Source organism: Hemicordylus capensis, chromosome 2, assembly GCF_027244095.1.
Source record: "Hemicordylus capensis ecotype Gifberg chromosome 2, rHemCap1.1.pri, whole genome shotgun sequence".
NCBI lineage: Eukaryota > Metazoa > Chordata > Lepidosauria > Squamata > Cordylidae > Hemicordylus > Hemicordylus capensis.
Genome location: NC_069658.1, coordinates 63,467,084 through 63,491,663, shown reverse-complemented (window position 1 = coordinate 63,491,663; position 24,580 = coordinate 63,467,084). Strand labels below are relative to the sequence as shown.

General features: G+C 44.0%; 1 protein-coding gene across 2 annotated transcripts in view; it reads left to right on the top strand.

Moving 5' to 3' along the window:
- Nucleotides 1-24,580, top strand: part of SKIC3 (SKI3 subunit of superkiller complex) — an 84,255-nt gene that overhangs the window by 52,650 nt on the left and 7,025 nt on the right. For both annotated transcript variants that reach the window (XM_053295915.1, XM_053295914.1), the window contains exons 31-37: nt 5,024-5,245; nt 6,778-6,850; nt 8,798-8,851; nt 8,934-9,045; nt 12,041-12,169; nt 14,290-14,411; nt 16,054-16,212. In XM_053295915.1, the coding sequence (XP_053151890.1) occupies nt 5,024-5,245; nt 6,778-6,850; nt 8,798-8,851; nt 8,934-9,045; nt 12,041-12,169; nt 14,290-14,411; nt 16,054-16,212 (871 nt within the window). The remainder of the gene's footprint in view (nt 1-5,023; nt 5,246-6,777; nt 6,851-8,797; nt 8,852-8,933; nt 9,046-12,040; nt 12,170-14,289; nt 14,412-16,053; nt 16,213-24,580) is intronic.

The window sequence follows — 24,580 nt, the reverse complement described above, 5'->3', positions numbered from 1 at the left end:
CTGCACTTTGCCTAGTGCTGGAGGCTCCTTTTAAGGAAAACAGAATCCTCTTGATACCCTGCACCATCGTGGAAGATGTGCACAGAGTGCTGGAAAGTGTAGCCCTTTCCAGGGCTTTCCTCCTAAAGTTCTTAAGAGAGGGCTCCATCTCTCTTAAAGAGCCCTACCAGCACTAAGAGAAGTGCAGCATAGTGGGAAATGGCTCTCTCACTGAAAGGTTTTGGGGGTTCTTTTGGCCACAGTGGCCCTTGCTTGAAAAATAATGAAGATCACTGGCATATGTGGTTGTGTGTGCATTTAGCAATAGAAAACAGAAGGGCAAGAAAGCATAATAATTAATAGGGAGCTTCCCATAACCATAGTTTAACATTCTGGGTTCTCATCCTTTGAGTGTAACGCTTAACCATGGTTTGCATCAAGGGTTGACTGTTCAATATAGTTGACTGTTTAATATAGGAGCATAAAAAGCTGCTTTATACTGAATCAGACCATTGTTCCATCCAGCTCAGTATTGTCTACACTGACTGACAGCAGCTCTCGAAGGTTTCAGGCAGGAATCTCTCCCAGCCTTGCCTGGAGATGCTAGGATTGAACTTGGGACCTTTTGCATGCCAGCAGATACCCCTGCCACTGAACTATGTCCACAGCCCCTATTGGGAATACCTTTCTGCAGATGGCGCTCTCATGTAGTCCGTCTGTCCGTCCGTCCATCCATCCATCCAAATGCAAACTAAGGTGCTTAGCAAAGGGGGGCAATTCATGCTTGCTACTGCAAGACTGGCCCTTCACCACTGTTGCATGTTTACGTGAACAGTAGCACCGTTCATTTAAAGAAAATATAGAATGACTTGTGAGTATGACTGACTCTGTATTCACCCGATTGAAGACTGTACTATACAGTGCTACTATCTTTTTGTTCAAACTGTGTAAGTTTGCAAACCTGATTTTCAGTTAGTGTTGTGTCACCCTTTAATAAAAAGATCCAGATACCTTAAACTTCTGTCAAGCAGTTGTTTGTTCATGTAAAAGCAGAACTTCAGTTGTCTTCATATCAGCAGTTCCAGAATCTTCCACAATCACAGATATCTCAGTGGGAGGAGCATCCTTGAAGTGCTGGTTCCTGCATTCTCCACATTATCTCTACCTGAGAGTGGTTGAAAGGGATCTCAGCCTACGTGAATGGGCCCTTAGGAATGTTGATATAAGACTAAATTTAATTCATATTTCAATAGGTTATGGGCTGTGAGTCTAGTGATGCAATTGCAGTTAAGTGGAGCCTTCCTTTTGGTAGCAGTGATGGGGAGAGTTCCATCCTCATGGAACTTTAACTGCCATATTTTTATTGATTTTGATTTGATTTGATTTGATTTGATTTCTATACCGCCCTTCCAAAATGGCTCAGGGCGGTTTACAATTAAAACACACCACTAAAACAGTAAAGAGCTAAAACAAATTTAAAAAACAATATAACAATTAACAATTTAAAAACATTTTAAAACAACAATTAAACGATTACAGTGATTTAAAAGCCCCGAAATCGGGTTCTGAATTTTAAAATAAACCAGAAATTAAAACACCCACAATCTAGGAAGCTGAGAAAGCTTGGGTGAAAAGAAGGGTTTTCAGGTGTTTTTTGAAAATTGCCAGAGATGGGGAGGATCATATCTCAGCAGGGAGCGCATTCCACAATCTCGGGGCAGCGACCGAGAAGGCCCGTCTCTGTGTAGCCACTAAACAAGTTGGCGGTAACTGGAGACGGATCTCCTCAATGACCTCAATGGGCGGTGGGGCTCATAACGAAGAAGACACTCCCTTAGATACCCAGGGCCTAAGCCGTTTAGGGCTTTGTAAGTTATAACTAGCACTTTGTATTTTGTCTGGAAACCTATTGGCAGCCAGTGTAACTCCATCAGTAAAGGAGTAACATGGTCTCTCAGAGATGACCCAGAGACCAACCTGGCTGCTGCATTCTGAACCAACTGAAGTTTCCGGACTACGTACAAAGGCAGCCCCATGTAGAGCACATTACAAAAGTCAAGTCTGGAGGTTACCAGCAGATGTACCACAGTTTTGAGGTCATTGATCTCGAGAAACGGGCGCAGCTGGCGTATCAGCTGGAGCTGATAGAAAGCACCCCTGGCCACCGCCTCAACCTGAGAAACCAGGGAGAGGTGTGAATCCAGAAGTACTCCCAGACTGCGAACCTGTTCCTTTTGGGGAAGTGTGACCCCATCTAGAACAGGCAGATCAAAATTGTGTCTAGAATTCTGACCCTGCACAATAAGTACCTCCGTCTTATCTGGATTCAGCTTCAGTTTATTCTCCCTCATCCAGCCCATTACTGCTTCCAGGCAGGCATTTAGGGAGGATATGCCAGCTCCTGAAGAAGTTGACATGGAGAAGTAGAACTGGGTGTCATCAGCATACTGGTAACACCCAGCTCCAAATCCCCTGATGATCTCTCCCAGAGGTTTCATGTAGATGTTAAAAAACATTGGAGAAAGTACAGAGCCTTGAGGGACACCATACTTAAGCTCAGATTTTGAAGAACAACAATCTGCAATTGACACCATCTGGAATCTATCCAAGAGGTAGGAGCGGAACCACTGTAAAACAGTGCCTCCCACCCCCAACACCCTCAGACGTTCCAGAAGGATACCATGGTCAATAGTATCAAAAGCCACCGAGAGATCAAAAAGGACCAACAGATACACATTCCTTTGTCAATTGCCAATTGGAGATCATCCATCAAGCTGACCAAGGCAGTCTCTACCCCATAGCCCGCCCGAAAACCAGTTTGAAATGGGTCTAGATAATCAGTTTCCTCCAAGACCACCTGGAGCTGAGGCCACTACCCTCTCAATTACCTTGCCCAGCCATGGGAGGTTGGAAACAGGCCTATAATTGCTCAACTCTGAGGGATCTAATGCAGGCTTCTTTAGAAGAAGTTTAATGATTGCCTCCTTAAGACAAGGAGGCATCCTGCCCTCCCCCAGAGAAGCATTTATGAATCATAAATTATGATATCCACCAGGCTGTTTACAACAACCTCCCTGCTAGATCGAACAAGCCATGTTGGACAAGGGTCAAGAGAACAAGTCGTAGGCCTCACCAATCCAAGCAGCTTGTGCACATCCTCAGGAGTCACAAACTGAAACTGATCCAGTCGAATCACATAAGAGGAGTTGTTGGGCATCTCCAGCTTAGACATCAAATTAATTGTGGAGTCTCCATCTAGGTCGTCCCGAATCCAAGAGATCTTATCTGCGAAAAACTCTTTAAACACATCACAGCGGGTAACTGATGACTCCAAATTCTGGTTCAAGGGAGGGGGGGCAGATACTAATCCCCTCACAACCCTGAACAACTCCGCTGGACGTGAATTCGCAGAGGCAATACGGGCAGAAAAGAACTGCCTCTTTGCCGCACATATTGCCTGAGCATAGATCTTTAGATGTGCTCTATGTTGCAATCTGTCAGATTTGAGTAGAGTCTTCCTCCACTTGCGCTCCAGTCGCCTACCTTGCCGTTTCAGCCCCCGTAGATCTTCTGTATACCAAGGGGCCAATTTTGAAGCAGGTCGGAGGGGACACTTGGGAGCAGTCGTGTCTACCGCCCTGGTGAGCAAGTTGTTCCAATCCTCAACCAGGGCATCAACAGGATCACCAGCAAAGCCAACATTAAATCCCTCCAAGGCTTCTTGGAATCTTAATGGATCCAATAACCTCTTCGAGCAGACCATTCTAATGGGCCCCTTGCCCCTGCGGAGGTGGGAAGTGGTTGTAAGTCCAGCCTTAACCAGATGGTGGTCCGTCCATGACAATGGGGAAATCACAGGAGTCACCACCCACGGAACACCACCCTGATCAGAGTAAAATACCAAATCAAGCGTGTGACCTGCAATATGCATCGGTCCAGAGACCACTTGGGATAGGCCCATAGTTGTCATGGCCACTATGAACTCCTGAGCTACCCCGGACAGATTGCTCCCAAAATGAACATTGAAGTCCCCCAGCACCAAGAGTCTGGGAGACTCCAATGCAAGTTCCACGACCAAGTCCATGAGCTCAGTAAGGGATTCCGCTGGGCAGTGGGGCGATCGGTACACCAACAGAAGTCCCAATCTATCCCTGGTCCCCAAACTCAAGTACACACATTCAATATGGTCTGATACCCTGACAGGGACCCTGGTAAGGGAGATGTTATCCTTATAGACCACAGCCACCCCATCTCCCCGCCCACGTCCCCTCACCTGCTCCTCTACAGAATATCCTGGAGGGAGAAGCTGGGACCAAACTGGACCACTAGCCTCCCACAACCAAGTCTCGGTAATACATACCAGGTCGGCCCCTTCATCCATGATCAAATCATGGATGAGTTCAGATTTATTTTGGACTGACCTGGCATTACAGAGGAGCAGGGAAAAGCTATGTGGGTTGTTGGCAGTGCTCCCCAAGGTCAAAGAGCTGGCAGGACAGCCGGAAGGGGAGACCACTATTAAATTTCATAAAACATGAAATTTCATTTCATAAAACATGAAATTTCATTTCATAAAATATGCAGCAGTGAAAACCTTGCATGCCTGCAGGGCTGTATGAACGTGTGCTAAAAGGATATAGTTGCAAGTTAGGAGGAGTAGGAAGTCAGCTCTCTTGAGATGTAAGGAAGATGAACATATGAAGTTGAGGGATATTGAGTGAGAGCGTTAGTCCATCTGGCCCAAGCAGGTATGCTCCAGCTAGCAGCAGATCTCCAGCCTCTTAGGTGAGTTGTTTCCTGGCTCTGCTATCTGAAACTGAACCTAGGACTGCCTTACACACAAAGCCTGTCCTCTACCACTGAGCAATGGTTCCTTCCCATTTTGTTGTTTATGAGCATTTTGCAGTGCTTCTTGAGGCACAACTAATTCTTCAGATGGCAGAAATGTTGCATATTCTAAATACTGTGCCAAGTAAACAATAGATCATTCAAATGATTGGTGGTAGTGCATGACATAACCATTTTATCTGTGTTGCCCTTACAGTTCTATATTACAGGAACCCAATATGGAAAGTCTGCAAGCTTTATGTACTTTGGGGCTGATAAAGCAAGATGCTACACTTGCAACAGCAGCACTTAAGGAATTATTGAAGCACATAGAAAGAAAAGATAATGTTTATGAGTGGTGCCTTCTTACATCTGCTGTCTATGCATTGCAAGGCAGAAGTCTGGCAGCTCAGAGACAAGTTTCTAAAGCTGTCCACAGGTATGTAACCCGCTTTTCCAAAATTAATGTGTGTGTTTTAGCTGTACCCCACTCATTCTCCAAGGATTCCAGAGAGCCATTTCAGCATTACAACAACCCTGTGAGGAACACTCCATGAATGGCTGAGCTGAGATTTGAAACTTAGCTCCAGTTTTTTATGTGAAAACAGAAGTTTTTTCCTCTGGATATGTCCCGATACCACTCTTTCCCTCAATAGGGGAAGAGTTCTTATCCATTTAACATAATTATCCAAACTTCCTTTTCCTCAAAGTGTTGAAGATGCAGGCAAGTTAAACCTTCCCTATTTTAATTTGAACCATTGATTGAACTTCAAAGCAACAGGCCCAAGTGAACTGAATGAACACACCTTGAGCTCGCACTCCAAAACCCTTAGGTCAGCCATCCTCCTTCCATCTAGTAATAGATAGCAACAGCTAAGTTTATGGAACACTGTGAAACCTCATAATTGTTGGGTTAATATCATTGCTTGTTCTTGAAGGGATATCTGGCTACAAACAGGGAGGAAAATTACATAAATGAATCTGTTTTTTCCTGTTCTATAAATATAGACTATTTCCACAGAAAAATATATAAGCTTGACATCGTGGACATTATTGGACATTGTGGACATTGTTGAAGTAACTTCTCTGTTACTTGAGTTGTCAGGATTATGTAATAGCTTTTAATCTGATAAAACTAGAGTCTATAATGCAGTAGCTTCTCCACACTGTTCCCTAAGGTTGCATGTAGCTTAATCTGCCCAGACAGCTCTTTGCTTTACCCATATTTCTATGTTAAGCCTTTTAAGCTAAATATAGCTGCACAGAAATCTTAAATTTCATACTATTGCTGTTGTTGGTGTTCTGTTTAGGAACCATCTTGTGTTATCAAACTTTAGGATTAAATTCTATTATTGCAACTTGTGATATTGCTGAAGTTTGCAACTCCTAATGAGTTGTGGAGATGGAAAGTTCACCAAGTCCAAATTTGAGCCAAGATCGGAATGGGATTGGTGCCTTAGACTTTTGGGCTTCATCGTGTTCCAGTGATGTCATTAGGAGCACAGTAGAGTCTGCATTTTAGAATTGGCTCAGAGACAAAAACAAGGAGTTGATCTTATTTTTTAAAATAAAAAAGCACCTTTGTTTTAGCAAAGTCCGTTCTGAATTAAGTCAAGGGGAGTTCATCCCTCACTCTTGGTAACTGATGAGGGAAATGTGTTTTGATCTTAAGTACCTTTTGCCCCCTTCTTTGAAGTCTTGATCTGTTAGTATAACTTGAGATTTGAATCTGTCTAACCTAATCTTTCAGTAAACTGTGTTTGAACTAGTTCTCGCACTTATGTCCTCTATTTTTAATCACTAGCCATCAAAAATCTTGATACCCTTTTCTGTCTTAAAAGGACTGTCAATATAAGTTAGGAAATGCTCTTAGAAACAGTTACTTAAAAAGCAGATTTGATAATGTCAATCTGTGTGACACTCCTACTTTAGAAAATGCCAATTTCAATACTGCTGTGGTCTCTTCTCCAGCAACCCAAATAATCCTGCCCTGTGGTCTCTCTTGTCTCGACTGGTACCTCGACTTACACCACAGCATGCAAAGGTGAATATGGATAGTTTGAAATAAGAGCTTCTTACTAAAAATTTTAAAAATTGGTTAACATCAATAATTTATATATTTATTTTATTTATATCCCTCTTCATGAAGCCAGAGCACTATATATATATTTATGTTTATCCTCACAACAATCCTGTGAGGTAGGTTAGACTGAGAGAAAAGTGAGTGGCCCAAAGTCACCCAGTGAGTTCCATGGCTGATCGGGGATTTGAAGTTGGGTCTCCCTGGTCCTAGTTCAACACTTGAACTCCTACACCGCACTGCACATGTTAACAGTAACAGTTGTGACAAATAGTCTTCAGCACGATCTGTTTGTCAAATGGACATTAATGTTATCCCTTCTGTTTATAGAAAATACATGTTGTGTATATTAATAGTGACCTTGACTTCATTTGGGTATCTGATGTGCCTATTTGATGCTCAGAAAAGGCAGCCAAGGGTCTCTTATGGCAGAGATTGGATGCTATTTAAATCATCTTTAGTTTCCTACATCCCCCCGCTGCTCCAAGACCTTGAAAGCACACTATAGTTCAGGAGCAGGCAATCTTGGCCTTCCAGCTGTTATTGAATTGCAATTCCCTTAATCTCCAGCCACAATAAATTGGGAATTATGGGCGTTGTAGTTCAACAACAGCTGGATGGCCAAGATTGCCTACTCCTGCTCTAGCATGTATGTGCTAGCTATAGGACTTTTTAGTAACTGAAGCTAGCACACGTGTCCTACAAACGAGCGCTTCTGGTGGTATTGAAGTGGGTTGGAAATGGAATGGGAATAAAAAAGTTTCCTCAATCAATTCGAGGATTACAGTCTGCTGTATTCAGTGCAGCAGACAATGGCTACAGCTAAAAATCACCACTCCATTAGCATTGCCTAAGTGGCCGTGATTGGGGTGAGCTAACTGTGCAGTTGTAAGCACTTGCTCATTGTCCTGAGCCTGTGCAAAGTTTCCTTGATTCCAGTGTCCACCTTCTTCTTGGAAGGGCAAGGCAGTCACTGCTACAGCAAACCCTCTCAGCTCTTGGGGTTTCCTGCTTGAAACTACCATAGTAGTTCCCACTGAGTTTATCTGCTGGTTCCAGGGTCAGCCACATTGGGCGTGGGCTCAAGGACCTATGTATGCCCACTTGAAGGTACACCTGGCCAGCCCCTGAAGAAGAAGCAGCAGGAGGATGTCTGCTGCTGCCCCACCACTGCCTAGTAATCCTCCCAATTGGGCCCTGCTGCCAACAAACCTCCCAGAAAATGGTGGGCAGTAGCGGCAGCAGCCGCCTTCATCCTTCAGGAGGGGCTGGGGCATCTGGAAAATCCAAATGGTGCTGCATTCTGGGGGGTGGGGTGGCATCCCCTGCTGCTGCCCACCATTGCCCAGTAAGCTTGCTAGGAGATGAGGTCAGTGAGAAGGATTGTTGGGTGACAGTTGGCAGCAGTGGGCATGGTCTTTTTCAGTGTTGTCATTCTGGTGACAGCACTGGAGGAGAAGGATGTCCACTGCCAACTAAGCTTTCCTTGGAATTGCTGAAGGGGAGAATAGGGACCAGAAGGTGTGACCGCTGGTCTCTTGTTTCCCTCCCAGTGGTGCTCAACTCCAGGAAAGCCAACTGAGCACCTACATCCCCCCGGGAGATGGGTGAGCTCATGTCATGGGGTGGTCCAGCATGGGAAACTGGCCTGAGGGCCCCAAATTACCTGGCTAGTTTCCTCCATGACTGGTCAATTGTGAGTATTCTTGTTGTGCCATTGGAGGGAGAGAGCAAAGCAAGTTACTGCCAACTTTATTTTCCTATCAGGAAGTCAAAATATTTAATTGTACAAAGCTAGTTGACATTGTCTCATTCATTGATCCAAAGGTCAGAAGAATTTTCATGGCATATTGCTATCTTACACTTGAAATGCTCTATCATGTAATAACTGATTGATATGCTATCTTGCAGGGTGGAGCTGTAGCAGGAACTGTTGCTCACATACTTGATTTAAACCATGGAAAGGTTAGTATGAACATAAGTTGATTTTTTTAGAAAACAACCTTAAAGAATAAAGTACTCATTTTCTAAATATTATCATGTTTAGAAAGCCTTGCTGCATACTGCAGTTAATCAACTGGCATTAGGATGTCACACAGCTGAAGACAAACAAAACAACACACTGAAGAATATCCAAAAGGCAGCTCATCTTTCTCCAGGTGACCTTTACTTCTAAATTAATCATTCTAGTCCCTTCATTTTAAGCAAGATGTTTCTGTGAGATGCTTAGCAGAGTAGTGTAAGAAGTTGATTTTTTGGGAACAGTCTGAAAACATTGAGCTTTTAATATCTATTATGCTGCATAGAAAATAAATTTACAGGTAGTCCTCCTGTCTTGATGAGCAGAGTTGACATTTTTATTATAAAGTCCTCTATTGCAGCTTTTTGCGAAGTTGGCAGTTAATCAGAGTGCTACCTTCATTTACTTTGCTTCAGAAATAAGAACTGTAAAAGAGGGGGAGTTCCACACAGCCAACATGTTAAGTTACTGAAGATACTTTCTGTGAACATTTAACTTATGGGAGGAGAGCTGATCTTGTGGTAACAAGCATGAATCATCTCCTTTGCTAAGCAGGGTCCACCCTGGTTTGAATAGGAGATGTGTGAGCACTATAAGATATTCCTCTCAGGGGATGGGCCCGCTCTGGGAAGAGCATCTGCCTGCTTGCGTGCAGAAGGTTCAAAGTTCCCTCCCTGGCATCTCCACGATAAGGCTGAGAGAGACTCCTGCCTCTAACCTTGGAGAAGCCTCTGCCAGTGTAGACAATACTGAACTAGATGGACCAATGGTGTGACTCTGTATATGGCAGCTTCCTATGTTCCTAACTTTGCAGTGAAGCTATTGGCTTGAATGTAGTATGTTAAACATAGATAATCTATGTGTGACTTCAGCTTTTCTCTCTCTAAAGCTGTATTCTGTGCTGCTGCTTAAGCTTGAGGCTAATCTGGGCAAGGGCACTGACCCAAAGAATTGAGGCAGAGTTTTGCTGGCAAGCCATTCCCAAGCTCAAGGACAGTGAGTCAGCTGATTGCAGGCAAAGCCTGGAAAGGACTCCATAAGGAGGAGCCTTGAGAGCAATGACCACTCACTTCACCCCCTCTATAGACTATTGAGAGAGAGGGCTTAAATGTGTATGCCTCTTGCTATTGTAAATATGGAGACAAATATGATATGACGGATATCTATATATATCAGGTAGTGGATTAAAGCCTTTGTCTCAGAGCAAGCTCACATAAGGGAAAGAAATGCTGAATCATCCCTGCTGCCACCACCCCGCTTACCAACAGAGCTTGAACCTCCCTGGGCTTGGGGGAGAGTCCCAGGGAAAACTCTCTTTATTTTGTTATTGGATAAGTACAAAAGTCTTCCAGGTGCAAGCCTAGATGCAGTGAGAAAACTGATAGCTGCTGAACGTTTGAGGATGTTTGCAACAGAGAAATCCCCCCTTCAGCGGGGGGGGGGGGGGGGGCTTTATCTGAGTTAAAAAACAACTTGGAGAGGCTTGTAAAAAGAAAAGAACTAACACCCCCCCCCCCGTTTTATTCAGTTACTATAGACTGCTTCCATCTGAGGCTTTCTCAGCTTTTATATACAGTTCAAAATACTTAGTAAGGTACAAAAATAGGTTGTTTTAATGCACACTTAAATATTTATAGAATCTTTTGCTACGCCCTACGTAGGATGGGCGTAGGCTAATGTTTCTTATTTTAATTACGTTACAGGTAAACAATAATAGACCTGTATCAGGAATATGCAAAAGCACACACTCCAAAGAAATATAAATTCTAACGCAAACTCTTACTAAACCACTTTCAAAACCACTAAATGTCCAAAGCCACTAGCCTTGGCTTCCTTTTTCCTTGAACTCACCAAACCCTGGTTGAGAATCAAGCCCCTGCAGTAATCCTCCTGCAGCCAACCTCCATGGCTACATGTCCTCTTATGCACCTCCCACCTAGCTTCTTTCTGACAAAAGCTCTCTAGGTCCCACCCACCTGGTGTGCTGATTGGCTGAACCCTGAAGTTCACCAGCCTGTCAGTCAAGTTTGGAGAAGCCTTGAAGCAACCTTGGAGAAGCCGCTGCCAGTCTGTGTAGACAATACTGAGCTAGATAGGCCAATGGTCTGACTCGGTATATGGCAGCTTCCTATGTTCCAAGACAGGGTTCACTTCCGGTTAACTCTTTAGGGTGACAGGAGTCTGATCACTACATACCACTTTTCACCAAAAGTTCCTAAAGCAGTTTACATATATATAAATAAATAAAATGGCTCCCTGTCTCCAAAGGGCTCACAATCTTTCTTTTTTTTAAGATAGACACCAGTAACGGCCACTGGAGGGATGCTGTGCTGGGGATGGATAGGGCCAGTTGCTCTCCACCTGTTCAATAGAGAGAATTGCTACTTTTAAAAGGTGCCTCTCTGCTCAGCAGGAAATTTGTAGACAGATTACGTGGCTATGTTTGTTGAGCTACATAGGGGTCAAGTGGGAAGAGCTAGACCCTTTTTCTTGGAAAAATGATAAATTAATAGGGTGCACGAGTTTGGTTTGGTGAGGGCAGAGAGAATTGGGGGCAGAGGAGGATGTATTATAAATATGTATTTACAACTTGTTTTGATGCAGAATGCTGTCCTCAGTGTACGGGATAAATGTGTGGAATAAAAACTGGAATCTGAACTCAAGTGCTGCGATAATGCTTTGCTCTTTGGTGCTGCATTTTTATATTCTTGACATGCTGACACTTGGATACAACAGAAAAATGCTTATGAGCATCTCTTCCTAATAGCAGCAGAACAGCCCAGTTATGAGACTCTGAAATTTCTATGCATTTGCAAATCCCTGTGGGGGACAAAGTGAAGCAAACCCATTTTTGCAAAGCTTTTAAGGTCTGCTCATAACCAGTTCTCGTATTCGGAATAATTGCAGTGTGCTGTGCCTGTGCAAAACCAATTTTGCTCTTTGGTGATACTTATAAAAGAATGTATGTGTTACAGTGAGAATTCTCAAGTGTCTTGAACATGCAAACATTCTAGGGTTTTATGCCTCTTATTATTTTTAAGGTTTTACACAAGTGGTTTTACATTCACTTATATTGCTATGGAGCTATTCGCTTGGTGTGTCTTGAAAACAACACTCACTTATATTTATTTCAGATGATCCTGCTGCTTGGGCAGTTCTCCTGGCTGCCTGTCATGCTGAAAACACAGTTGCTTGTCTGCATAATAGGCAGCCCAAGAGGACAGATTTGGGGGAAATGATTGTAGCTACAATCTCTGCTAAAAGTAAGACTTTGTTGTTGTTGTTGTTGTTATATCACTAATGTTGAGATGAAACCTTTTGCAGTTTTCTTCTAGTCTTCAATATCATTCTCTTTTGAAACAATTAGTTGATGAGAATCCCAATACCTTTCCAATATGCCAGTTCTGAAACAACTGTGCTGGTTGCTTTCCCATTTCTGAGCACAATTTTAAAGCATTGGTGCTTACCTTTTTTAAGTCCTAAATGGTTTGAGGCCTGGATGCCTGAAGGACGAAAGCCTCCTTTCATGGTGATGTGTAGGCAACTTTAAATCCATTAGACAGAAGGTTGGTGGTATCTGACTGACTTCTGCTTCCTTCTAATGGAGGGGTCTACCATTTCTTTTCCATGTTAGCAGTTATACAGTGTCACATTTAACTTAGGTTTCTGTTTTGGGTTGTGGAATCTCTTCTGCTCTTTGTAGCAAATGCCTCAAATTCACTTGGAAATGTTTGACTGCAAGAACCAAATATGTACCCTTATAATGATGTAGATTCTCATTTTCTAGTATTTTGCTCAACACATATTATGATTTCCATTTAGTATCCACCTTTTCTGTCTTTTTAAAAGCCCTCCTCTCACTACCCCTCCCTTTTTCAGGTTTGGTGGTGGCGGCCAGAGGCCATTTTTGGTTGTGGAATGCCCTTGGAATGCCCGTGGAATGCCCTTCCCAGGGAGGGGAGGTCCTAGATGAATCTCTGGCATTTCCAGGTTTGCCTGGGAAAGACCCCTGTCTGAAACTCTGAAGAGCTTCTGCCAGTCAGTGTAGACAATAGTCAACCAAATGGTCTATCTCGGTATAAAGCAGCTCATAGGAGTCTTGCCTGGTCCCCACTCTCATGTATTTTTGGCACCAGGTCAGACGAAGGCCTTCTATTCTCCCAAGAATTCAAACATTATTTAAATTGGTCTCCTTTCTGCTGCCACTGTTTTCTAATTATGATTGTGTGTTTGATGCTGTTTTACTGCTCAACATACTGAATTGGGGTTGCACACAGAGGGGAGATGTTCAGAGATTCCTCTCTTGGCTCTGCAGCCTCCTGTGCCTCCCACAGATATGTTTCTGAGGGGCAGGCAAGGTCTGTTGCAGGGGTATAGCTCCTCAGGGTGGCTTCCTCATCTGTGGCCATTCAGTGCGACCAAAACAGATGTCAATGCATCTACTTCCTTTGTATATATTTTAGTATATGAAAATATTTCTAGTGGTCACAAAGGGCATTGTCATAATGGAAACACCTTGTACATAAATGTAAGGGCCTATGGGTCGAGGTGCATGTTACGTTAAACACCTACTTTGGCCTTAGTGTGCTGGGTTTTTTGAGGGTATTTTTTTGTAAATAGGAACTATAGGGGGCAGGATCCAGATAGTAACTGTGGCAGAGGTAAATCCTTAAAGCCTCCACCATCCACCCATGTCTGGGTCCCACTCTCGATCTCTTCCCCAATCGCCTGCAGTTACTGTTTCCATTCAAAAGCCTGAACATGCCAAGGTCAAATGACACATTCAACATAAGATGTAGTTTGGCCAGCAGTCAAGAAATGGTGATGATCCATGGTGTTAGCAGCTTCCAAATGCATCACACGAACACCAATGTCCTCTCAGTCCTTTTGGAAAGATTTATTGTTCTTCCGTTGTAGACCAGGAACTGTCCTAAGGGTACTCTGTGTATCAAGTATGATGATGCAGAATTTGACATTCCAAAAAAAAACCCCATATTTTTCATTGTTTTGGGAAAGAATAACAATTCTGATCCTACCCATCCCCATCAGATCCTAAGAAGTAATGGTCTCCCCTCTCCCCACTCCCTTCACATTGTTTGCAGCAGCAGGATACAGAATCTGGCTTCTGGCTTGAGCTCAAATGTGAGAGACGGTTGTTGGGAAACAGGGAACTTGTAGGGGGGCCATGATTTTCATCTTCCCCAAGGCCTAAAATATTTGTCAAAGGGCTAAATTCCTGGATACTTTCATTGCATTTTTCTAGGAACCCAAAGCTTGCTTTCATGTAAGAATCGACACCTCTCTGTCTTTCTCTGTTGCTCAGGCTTGGAATGTGAACTAGCCCTGGGACATAGAGCAGTAACACACTTTACATCTTTTCCAGCTAAAGAAAAGAATCTTCCAGCTTCCCATGCCCAGGCTCTTGAAGAGTGGTCTCTTTTCCAGGCTATTACTGACTTGAATGAGACAGGGAGAACCTCAGAAGCTGAGGCTCTTTGCACCAAGGTATGACTGCTATCAGGGCAGTTCTGTTTTGAAATGCTGAACAGAGAGCTAGGTTCTTTGCAGTGCAGCTTTGCCCTCTGCTCAGTTGTTGTAAATTAACGCAAGGAGTTTGCTGTGCACCAGCTGCCTATCTGCCTGACTCAAACCATGTAATATGCAGCTTGTTCCTGTGGCAGTGGCTTGTGCTTCCACTGAATGCTGTTGGTTCATAGCCAGAAGTGTGAATAGCATTCTCGGGGGGAAATTCTCCAAAGTGCCCATGGAAGTAGGCGAGGCAGCCTGTCCAGCCAGCACCCATGGCTATACATCCCATCATATATATAGATGAGTAGATCATCATGAGCTGAAGCTCCCAGATATATGTGGGCTCTCGGTACTGAGCACATTATATATTTGTGTGCAGACATGCCTTTGTCTTGTTTTCTTGAAGATCTAGTCCAGAGGTAGGCAACCTTGTTTCTCCAGCTGTTGTTGAACTTGATTTATTGTGGCTGGGGATGATGGGAGTTGTAGTTCAACAGCTGGAGAACCAAGGTTGCCTACCCCTGATCTAGTCTTTGTATAAGAAGGATTTTTTCCCCCTGTAATCATATTGGTTAGTTCATATTTGTGATTTTTTTCTTCTTGCTCCTTTTTGGACGAGGGTTGTACAGCTTTGGTCCTCCTGCAGGTCTTGACTAGAACTCGCACTAGAACTGATTATTGTCCACTGTGGGAGTTGTGGTCCAACAGCTGGTGGAGGTGCGGGATGGCAAAGTTGTGCAGGTCTGCTTAGGTCTTTTGCCAGGATGTCAGAATTTCAGAAATATCTGGAAAAGACAAGCTTTTGTTGATATATTTAGGGTTTTTTTGGCTTTTTTCATTTTACCCAAAATTGGGTTTCAGAGAAAACGATAGCAGCCAAAGGACAATCTCAAGTTAAACATGTATAATTTGCCTTGAATACATACTTGACTAGGTATTTTAGTCACTTCATTGCCAAAGAACTTTGTCATGTATAGGAAATTCAACCCTTCTGGGGAAAAATGTGCATGACTATGCTTATGGCAGCTGTGATGGTGGTTTTGCTTTGGGGTCAAAAAGCTGAGATTCACTTGAGGATTGTTTGCCTTGCCAATTCATCATCTTGAAGTGTGTAGGTGTTTGCCAATTTCCTGTCTTCTAGCAGAATAAAAAGAGAGAAATGATGCATTGACCTTCTTCCTTAACTTATTAAGCACCTTATGTGATAGCCGAGAACAGGAAAGGTGCAGTAGGGAAGACCAATAAAGTGCAATTATTATTTAGTAAGTAATTCCCTACACGTCTTCATTGTCTCCATCAGGGAATTCATTTAGCAGTTAACAAGACACAAATTGTGTCTGTTTCTCGGTAAAATCTGTGTAGAAGAGCTATGTCTCCAAACAAGACTGGACACAGTCTTCTCTGGAGACGGCCCCTCTACCAAAATACATTGCTTGTTAAATGTTGTTATTGCCTTTCATTTCATTTCCCCCCGCCCCCCGTTGCTCCTTGAGAACATCCAGATCTTGTGAATCACTTGAAGCTATGTTGTTCACACAATGCCCTGCTTTTCTTTGGAACGGTTTCTGGTTGTTCTTGTTCTTCTTTTATGCTCAACTCAAATTTTGTTTGCCTCTAGGGTTTAAAAACATTTCCTGAGCAGCCAACGTTGTACTTGCTTCTAAGGCAGGTTCAGTGCAAACCACTTTTGCAGTCTCGGAAAGAGCTTCCTGATGCCATCTTAGAAGAGCTCAGAAAGACAGTTATGTCAAACTCTGCTTCCGTTACAGCTTGGCATGTAAGTCTGGATAAGTTAACTCTTGGTTTTTGATCTCTAGTACATCTGGTCATTGCTTGGCATAATAGCACCTAATAGTGTAAAAGCTGTGAGATGCTGCGTGTGAGAGCTGGTCCCAAACAGCAACAGGAAATAACTGAAACTATGGGTAGCTGTGGAGGAATGGGGAGTTCTGTTACTCTTGAGTAATGAAATTCATCCATCGATTCAGAATACTAGATCTTTCCAAGTCTTTTAGGAGAATTCTCCCCGCCCCCCGAGTTATGCAAAATTTGGAAAGGCCCACCCTGGATTAGCTCTTCCACCTTTGCCAACGTTCTTGACTGTTCACTCCCCCTCACACACAACTTCCCAAGTTGAGAGGAGGGGGAACAGCAGCTTGGAGGGCTGACAGTGAGGGCTCTTTCTAAGCTATTCCTGACTGTCCACGGTCAAAGCTTCTAAACATGCTCAATACCTGTTTCAGTGGCGGCTGGTGGGGGTGGGAGGCACTTTATAAAGTGTAAATTAGTAGGTGCTTATCTCCCAACCGCTGCACTTGAAAGCTCTGCCCAGTAGTGACGCACCACCCAGCACTCGCTCTGGTGGAGGATTGGCTCCGCCACTCAGCTGGCGGGGGCCATTTGCATGGCCAGCAAATGTTCTCCATGCACTTGCAGAGGCCAGCTGAGTGGCGGAGTCGATCCTCTTTCACAGTGGGTGCTGGGCAGCACACCACTCCTGGGAAGAGCTTTCAGGTGCAGTGGTACGGGAGGTAAGCATCTACTAACTTTCATTTAAAGACACCTCCCACCACCCCACCAGCGGCACCCACACCAGCCGCTGCTCATCGGTTTTGCAGGTACAACTACTGGGGAGTGTCTTTTTGAACCTGCTGGTTATTGAGTAAGGAGGGTTTTTTGTTTTGTGCTTTGTTTTTAAAAGACAATTTCCAGAGTTCACATCTACATGCAGGCTTTGAGCATGTACAGAAATCTTCATCACAGACAGCTGGGGTCTTCCAACTTGGCCTGTCCTCTAAGTTGCTGTTTTCCTTCCTCTTCCATCCCCCATTCCCTCCCCTAGCTCAGAGATGACCAAACCAAGACTATTGCACCCCGCCCCCAACTTTATGAAATTCATTTTCATCGCTAAACTTAATCTCTTACCTATAATGATTTTTCCTGGAAGGGAAGGTATTAAGTTATAATGTCATAAAGTCTAGAAGGAGCTTGACAGTTATCTAATTGGATACCTATTTGGATGCTCCAGTACAGATTAATTTAGTTTCCTTTATCACCATGGAATTGGGATGGATTGAGTTCTATATTGAACTAAATAAATCCATATTATAGCTGCTCACAAGTGCAGAACACTGCGGGGGAGAGTACACAATACTCAAAGTGCAAACCTGAAGTTACTAAAACATTTCCCTTGCCCAAGGAAGATCACTTAAATAATACCAGTATGTATTGTTGTTTACAGCTGAGCCTAGTTTTGGAATGAAGTAACTGATATAATGTACTTGAAAATTACTTCCATACCTTATGTGGAAGTTGTCTCTCAAAAATAAAGATGTATGCATACTTCTATGCTATTAAGTGTTTCTGGTGATTCTCCTTTCTCTCCTTTACCTTCTAATGATTCTATCCCTACAGTTGGAAATATTTGGGGTTCCTTGCAATATACTGCAGGTGAGAGGCAGCCCCCTTCTGACTGCAGTCTGCACCCAAGATGGACACTTTTCCATATTGGGCTGAACCAGTGTTCCCTCTAACAGTGATTCCCAGATGATGCTGACTACAGCTCCCAGAATCCCCAAGCAAAAGCAATTGCAGCTGTGGATTCTGGGAGTTGTAGTCAACATCATCTGGGAATCACTGTTAGAGGGAACACTGGGCTGAACAGCCCAACTCTCCGAGGCCAATCAAGGTTCCATGTTGCTGCAAAAGCTTGTGTCAAAGACTGAAGTTCAGTAAATTGCAGCAAGGGAGCTGTTCTGCTATGCACAAAACCCTGACGCAGAATTAGGTCATCTATGAATGATTTAGGGCCTGGTTCCTCATGCTGGATGAGCAGTGATGCTTTCATTTGAAGTTTTTCATTAAAAAGCTATGATAGCATGTTAGTTAACACTATTATTTGGGAAGAACATGCTGCATTCTGGTGCAGAACTATTGGTATTTATTATTAGCAATATTAATATTTCAGTAGCACTTCTAACATGTTTCAAGCATGTTACAGTCCTGGCTTAGCCTCATAACAACTGAGAATTAGATCACTATTTCCAACTTCCTGATGGAAAGCAGAAGACAGTTTGCCCAAGGCAACCAAGGGAGCAGGGTTCTGGCTGAGCAGAACAATGGCCTTCGTTCATAGGAAGCGTACTTGAAAAGTGTGTACTTTCACTCTCTCTTTTTTGCTCAGTCGTGCACACAGGTGCACACTCACCCACTGCAGGTGCTTTTGTAGATGAAGCAAGTTTTGACATCAGGCCATTTAGTTGTTGCCATGTCTTCAAACATCACACCACTTAAGCCATTACAAGTTGACATGGTTGTCAATAGAAGAACATAGACTGTAAATAATTCTAATCTTGCCTCAGCACATTGGGGCTTCGTGCATTTTCTAGTGGATTATCAGAATCAAAGTAGTCTTTGTGTATTCTCTTTGATGCCATTTTTGTACACGTAAGTGCACTTGATACTTTGCCCAAAAGATATGGCTTTTTTTTCATTTTGTTATTGTAAGCCAAAAAATCTTTTAAGCACCATGACCAAGAACCAGCAAGACAAACAGTAGTTAAGCATTGAGCGGTTGCTTCAGTATCTGGATTGTGATCCATTGTAACCCATAAGAATGGGTAATGCACCTGCTCAGGGACCTCGCAGCCAACTGCTCTAGCTCCTCTCGGCATACAGACTCGGCCCAGATGTGCTCATCATGGAAGTATAAAAGGCGGGGCTGGACTTACACTTCAGTTCCATTTCAAGTGCCATAGCGATCAGACCTCTGGTTGCTCCAGCTCCTTGCTGAATTGGTTCCTTGTGAGTTCCTGTAAAGTAAATAGTAATATATTGTTTTTCCTCTGACCCGGACTGTTTTTTCAACCACTCTTCGGATTTTCTGTGTTAATTTTGACTGTTGGACTGCTTTTGACTATCCTACAGAAAACAGACTATTTTAGTGCAATCTCGGATTTGTGAGCTAAGACACAGAATGGAAAACTAACTAACCAATATGATTACAGCAAAAATATTTAAAACATTGTGGAGAATGTGGGGCCAAGTTGCCTTCCCAGGATAGGCATGATTCCTGTATGATCAGCCTTGGGGAGCAACATAATACTTCAGCATGTCTTTTTCTAAACAGACTAGATGAAAACGGGGCCCTGGGTTGTGTGATACGCTGTATGGCGATGCCCTGAATCCGTCGACACCAACAGCAGAAACCACTTCTATATCAAAGGCGTTGACTCCAAAGGTATCTACATTGAGGCACTTGGCTTTGGGGTCTGTACAACTAAAAGAGTCTAAAACCCTGACCCCAATGTTCAGACGTCCACAAAACTCCTTTCCAAGATGGGATCGCAAGAGACACATATTGCACCTGGAGGACGGAACAGATACAACTCTGAAGAAGCACAAACATCTAGATGAGCTCTTGAAGTCAATGCCATCCCTGTCTGTACTCCACTCAGCTCCCCTGATATCGAAGTCTGCTTCAACTTGTAGGTCTTATGATGCCAAGTGCATTGGTATCGAGACCTCCGCTCAGACCCTCAATGCCTGTGAAGGTGAAACATGTACTGCCTTGCCCAGCATTAATCTCTCAGGTGGTTACGACCATTAGATCCTCAGCAGATTTGCCAAGACGTTCAACACCGACAGCTATGGTTAGGGCTGCATGCTCTTATTCTTTCGGCATTGAAGAACATCGCCCCTCATTACCACACAACTTCTCCAATGCCAGTCTTCAGTCTTGGATCGGAATCTGATGATGCAGAAGGGGGACTGGACCCATCTACGACACATACCTTGCTCTCAATCCTCGACTCCAGCAACAGTATGCCTTCTGCCACCACATTTAAAGGGTTCTGATTGGATACACCAGATGAGCAGATAGACAATCAGGACGTAGTATATGTCCCACCAACCACCCCACAAGAGATCGATCCCCTTGTACTCCCAAAGGCTCTCTCAGCAAGCCACTTACTAGGGGCTGCCCCACCAGCTTCATCATGGCACCAGCGTGGTTTCTCTCATCACTCTCCTGCACCAATTACTTCATTGTCTGGCAGATCTATGGGCAATTCTTTGTCTGGCTGGCCTTATGATTACCAGGACCACAAGCTTTGGAAAGCTCAGAAAGGAGGAGTATCCACTGCTTTTGCTCTGGCCACCAGTTCCTCTGGCCCATTGCAAGTCCACACCTTGGGGGCTTAGATGCCCCAATGCTGCAGCAAAAGGTGCTTATTATGACCACTATATCACTTACAAATATCTCACCTCTTGTCCAACCTAAGGAAAAGCCAACGTTGGTAAACTCAACCATGCAGACTCTGACTGAACCACCAAAAACCCCAAAGACATTGGCTACTATCAAAACTCAGACAGTGCCTCTACCAGTGGTACCATAAACCTTGACTACCACTCAAACACAGAAGACCACTTTAAAGCATTAGAAACCTGAGGCTCTTGTAAACACAGAACCCACCTCCCCTCCTCCTTCTCCACAGGAGGAGCACCATGGTTCTTCTGATTTTGAATTGGATCCAGAGACCATTGAACCAGAGGATCCTCCACAGGATGTACCACCCTGCCATACATGTGTCACCCACCAAAGAACTAAAGCTTATCATGTCCAGGTAAAGGCCATGGTGGACACCTTGGGCCTCGATCATAAGACATAGTATGCAATCGTCGATGACCCAGTCTACAACTTGATGGCATCATCGCAGGCCACTCAACCGGTAGCTCTGCCTCTACTCCCTGTTATTTCAAAGGCTACAGAAATGGCATGGGAAGTCATTAATACTTCCACCCCATGTCCAAGTGTCTAGAAGGCTTATATCGAGTCAAGGAAGAGAATAATACATACCTGTTAAAGCATCCCCTTCTGAACTCCCCTTGTAATCGATTGCGCTATGTCCCCCAAATCCGCACAGTGACACACCACCCCCTAAGGATAAGGAAGGGAGAAAATTAGACATAATGGGGAGGAAGGTCTACACCACGGCATGCCTCTAAATTAAAATCACCAATTACTCTGCCTGTATGGTGAAATACAGCCATTCCCTCTGGAAGACTCCACCAGAAGATGGACGGACTCTCCCCTGAGGAATTTACCCAGAAATCTTCAGATGTGTTGACAGAGTCAGCTTCCATTACAAGACACCAGCTCAGCATGGCCAAACACCTGGCAGAGAATGAATCCAGAGCCATGACAGCAACTGTTTCGTTATGCAGGTATCCGTGGTTATGGTTGGCCTCCCTTCAGACTGACATGAAGGAAAGGATTGAAAGTCTGCCCTTTGATGGGAAGGGACTATTTAGTGAAGATACAGACCAGATGATGAAAAAAATGGGGGAAAATCTAAATATACAGCAAAGAACTTCACTGCCCCATCTACCTCACCGTACACACATTTGAGGTTCAAGCCCTACCAGAAGCAAAGACCACAATTCCATCAGCCTGACCGTAGGGATTTCAGGAAATACCAACCCTACAATAAGTGTCCATTCCAACAAAATAATAACAACAACCAGGGCCAAAAGAAGCACACAGACTCGCAAAAGCAGCATCTTTGAGGTATCAGTTAGTCCACTGTGCCAATAGCAACATCTCCTGGCAAGTCGCATCTATATACCACCACTACCACATGCCAATTCCATCCATCGGGTCACAACCCTCTCTGAGCAACACTTTTCAACTAGACTGGACAAGGGAGGTTCTGTACATGTTTCCTCCACAACCATTAACTGGCAGAGTAGTAGCCAGGCTATTGATAAAACCTGTGTAAGGCATCTTGATAACACCTTGATGGCCCTGCCAAATTTGCTTTTTGTCGGTACTCAAACTGTCTCGCCACAGATACTGCTGGCTACCTCAACTACCAAATCTCTTGTCTCGAGACCACAGTCTAGTTCTCCACCCAGACATGTTCATTCTGTGCCTGACAGCCTGGAAACTGGCTGCTGAATAAAATCTTACTAAACAAATGCAAACCTTCCACTAGGTCCAACTATGCAAGCAAGTGGAGACGGTTTGGAGATTATGCCACTAACAAAGGTTATAAACCAAAAAATGCTACCATCTGACAGGTCCTTCTCTGTTTGCCTTCGCTGAAGTTTTCCAGCCTGGTGAATGTCTCTATCAAGGTACACCTGGCTGCCTTATCCTCAAGACACTCAGGCTGGGATGGGAGGAGTCTCTTCACTCATCAAAGCTGCAAGAACTTCTTTAAAGGCCTGAATAAGCTATATCCTCCTATAAGATGGTATGTCTCCCAATGGAACATATCTCTTGTCTTTGCTGGTCAATGACCGAATAAACTTATAACTAACTAACATATCTCTTGTCTTGTTGGCCTTGACTCTAGAGCCCTTTGAACCTTTGGCCTCAGCATCACTAAAAATGGTGACTCTAAAGACTGCCTTTCTAGTGGCCATCACCATAGCATGCAGAGTGAATGAACTACACTCAGGATAGACGTTCCTTTCACGAAATTTTACCCAGATAAGGTGGTCATGCGTATAGACCAGGGCTGCTCAACTTCGGCCCTCCTGCAGATGTTGGCCTACAATTCCCATAATCCCAGGCTATTGGCCACTGTGGCTGGGGATTATGGGAGTTGTAGTTCAAAAACAGCTGGGGGGCCTAAGTTGAGCAGGCCTGGTATAGACCATGGGTTTTTCCCAAAAGTTGTCTCAGACTTTCATTTAAATCAGGACATTGTTCTACCCATCTTTTTCAGGGCTCCTTCTGTGCCTCTAGAAAAGGCTATGTACACTTTAGATGTTAGAAGGTTGCTTTTATACTATTTGGACAGTACTAAGCCATTCGGGCTTTCAAAATGCTTGTTTGTTTCCTACAAAGGGATACGAGAGCCAACGTGGTGTAGTGGTTAGAGTGCTGGACTAGGACTGGGGAGACCCAAGTTCAAATCCCCATTCAGCCATGATACTAGCTGGGTGACTCTGGGCCAGTCACTTCCCTCTCAGCCTAACCTACTTCACAGGGTTGTTGTGAGGAGAAACTCAAGTATGTAGTACACCGCTCTGGGCTCCTTGGAGGAAGAGTGGGATATAAATGGATGGATGGATGGATAGATAGATAGATAGAAATAGATATCAAAGGGATGCTGCATTTCTAGGCAACGCTTCTCTTGTTGGCTAATAGAACTGATATTGTTAGCCTATAAGCTTCAGAAAGTCGAGCCCCCCAAATACATCCGGGCCTTATTCCACTAGAGCCTATGCGGCCAAGCAGCCCACCTGTCTGGAATTTCCTTTAATGACATTTGCAAGGCAGCCACCTGGTCTACAGAGCTGCCTTTTTGTGAAACATTACACTACTGACCTTCACTCTGCACGGAGGCTAATTTTGGGAGGAGTGTATTGAAAAGGGTGTTGCAATAGTTACTGCACCCTCCATCTCATGCAGCTGGTTAAACACCCATTCTTATGGGTTACAACGGATCATGATCCAGATAAACAGGCTGCTTACTTGTAACTATTGATCTGGTAGTGATCCGTTGTAATCCATAAGACCCTCCTGACCACCCCTACTGCAGTAGCTTCCAAATCTCTCTCTCTTTTACTTTGGAACTCATCTGTTTTCTTCTGCTCATCACGATGAGGATGATTGTCTCACGGTGGTTGTCCAGGAACCAGTGAAATGCGTCCAGCCCCGCCTTTTATACTTCCACGATGAGTATGTGGGGGTGGAGTCTAGACACGGAAAGGAGCTAGAGCACTCAGCCGTGTAGTCCCTACGCAGGCGCAGTACTCATTCTTATGGATTACAACGGATCACTATCAGTTCAATAGTTACAAGTAAGCAACCTGTCTTTTGGATAACCAAAGCTTTAGAGCAGGGCTGCTTAACTTTGGCCTCTTCCAGATGTTGGTTTACAACTCCCATAATCCCTGACTATTGGCTACTGTGGCTGGAGATTATGGGAATTGTAGTTCAAAAACAGCTGGGAGGGACAAAGTTGAGCAGGTCTGCTTTAGAGCATAAGTCTGCACTCTTGGGAGCATTCAAGAGAGAATTATCTTGACCTTCCTTTTCATGCCCTCTTTTCCTCTTCTTTCCCCTTGCAAATTATCCAGTATTATCAATACTAAACTGTACCAATAACCAGACCATAAGAGGAGAGCTAGGC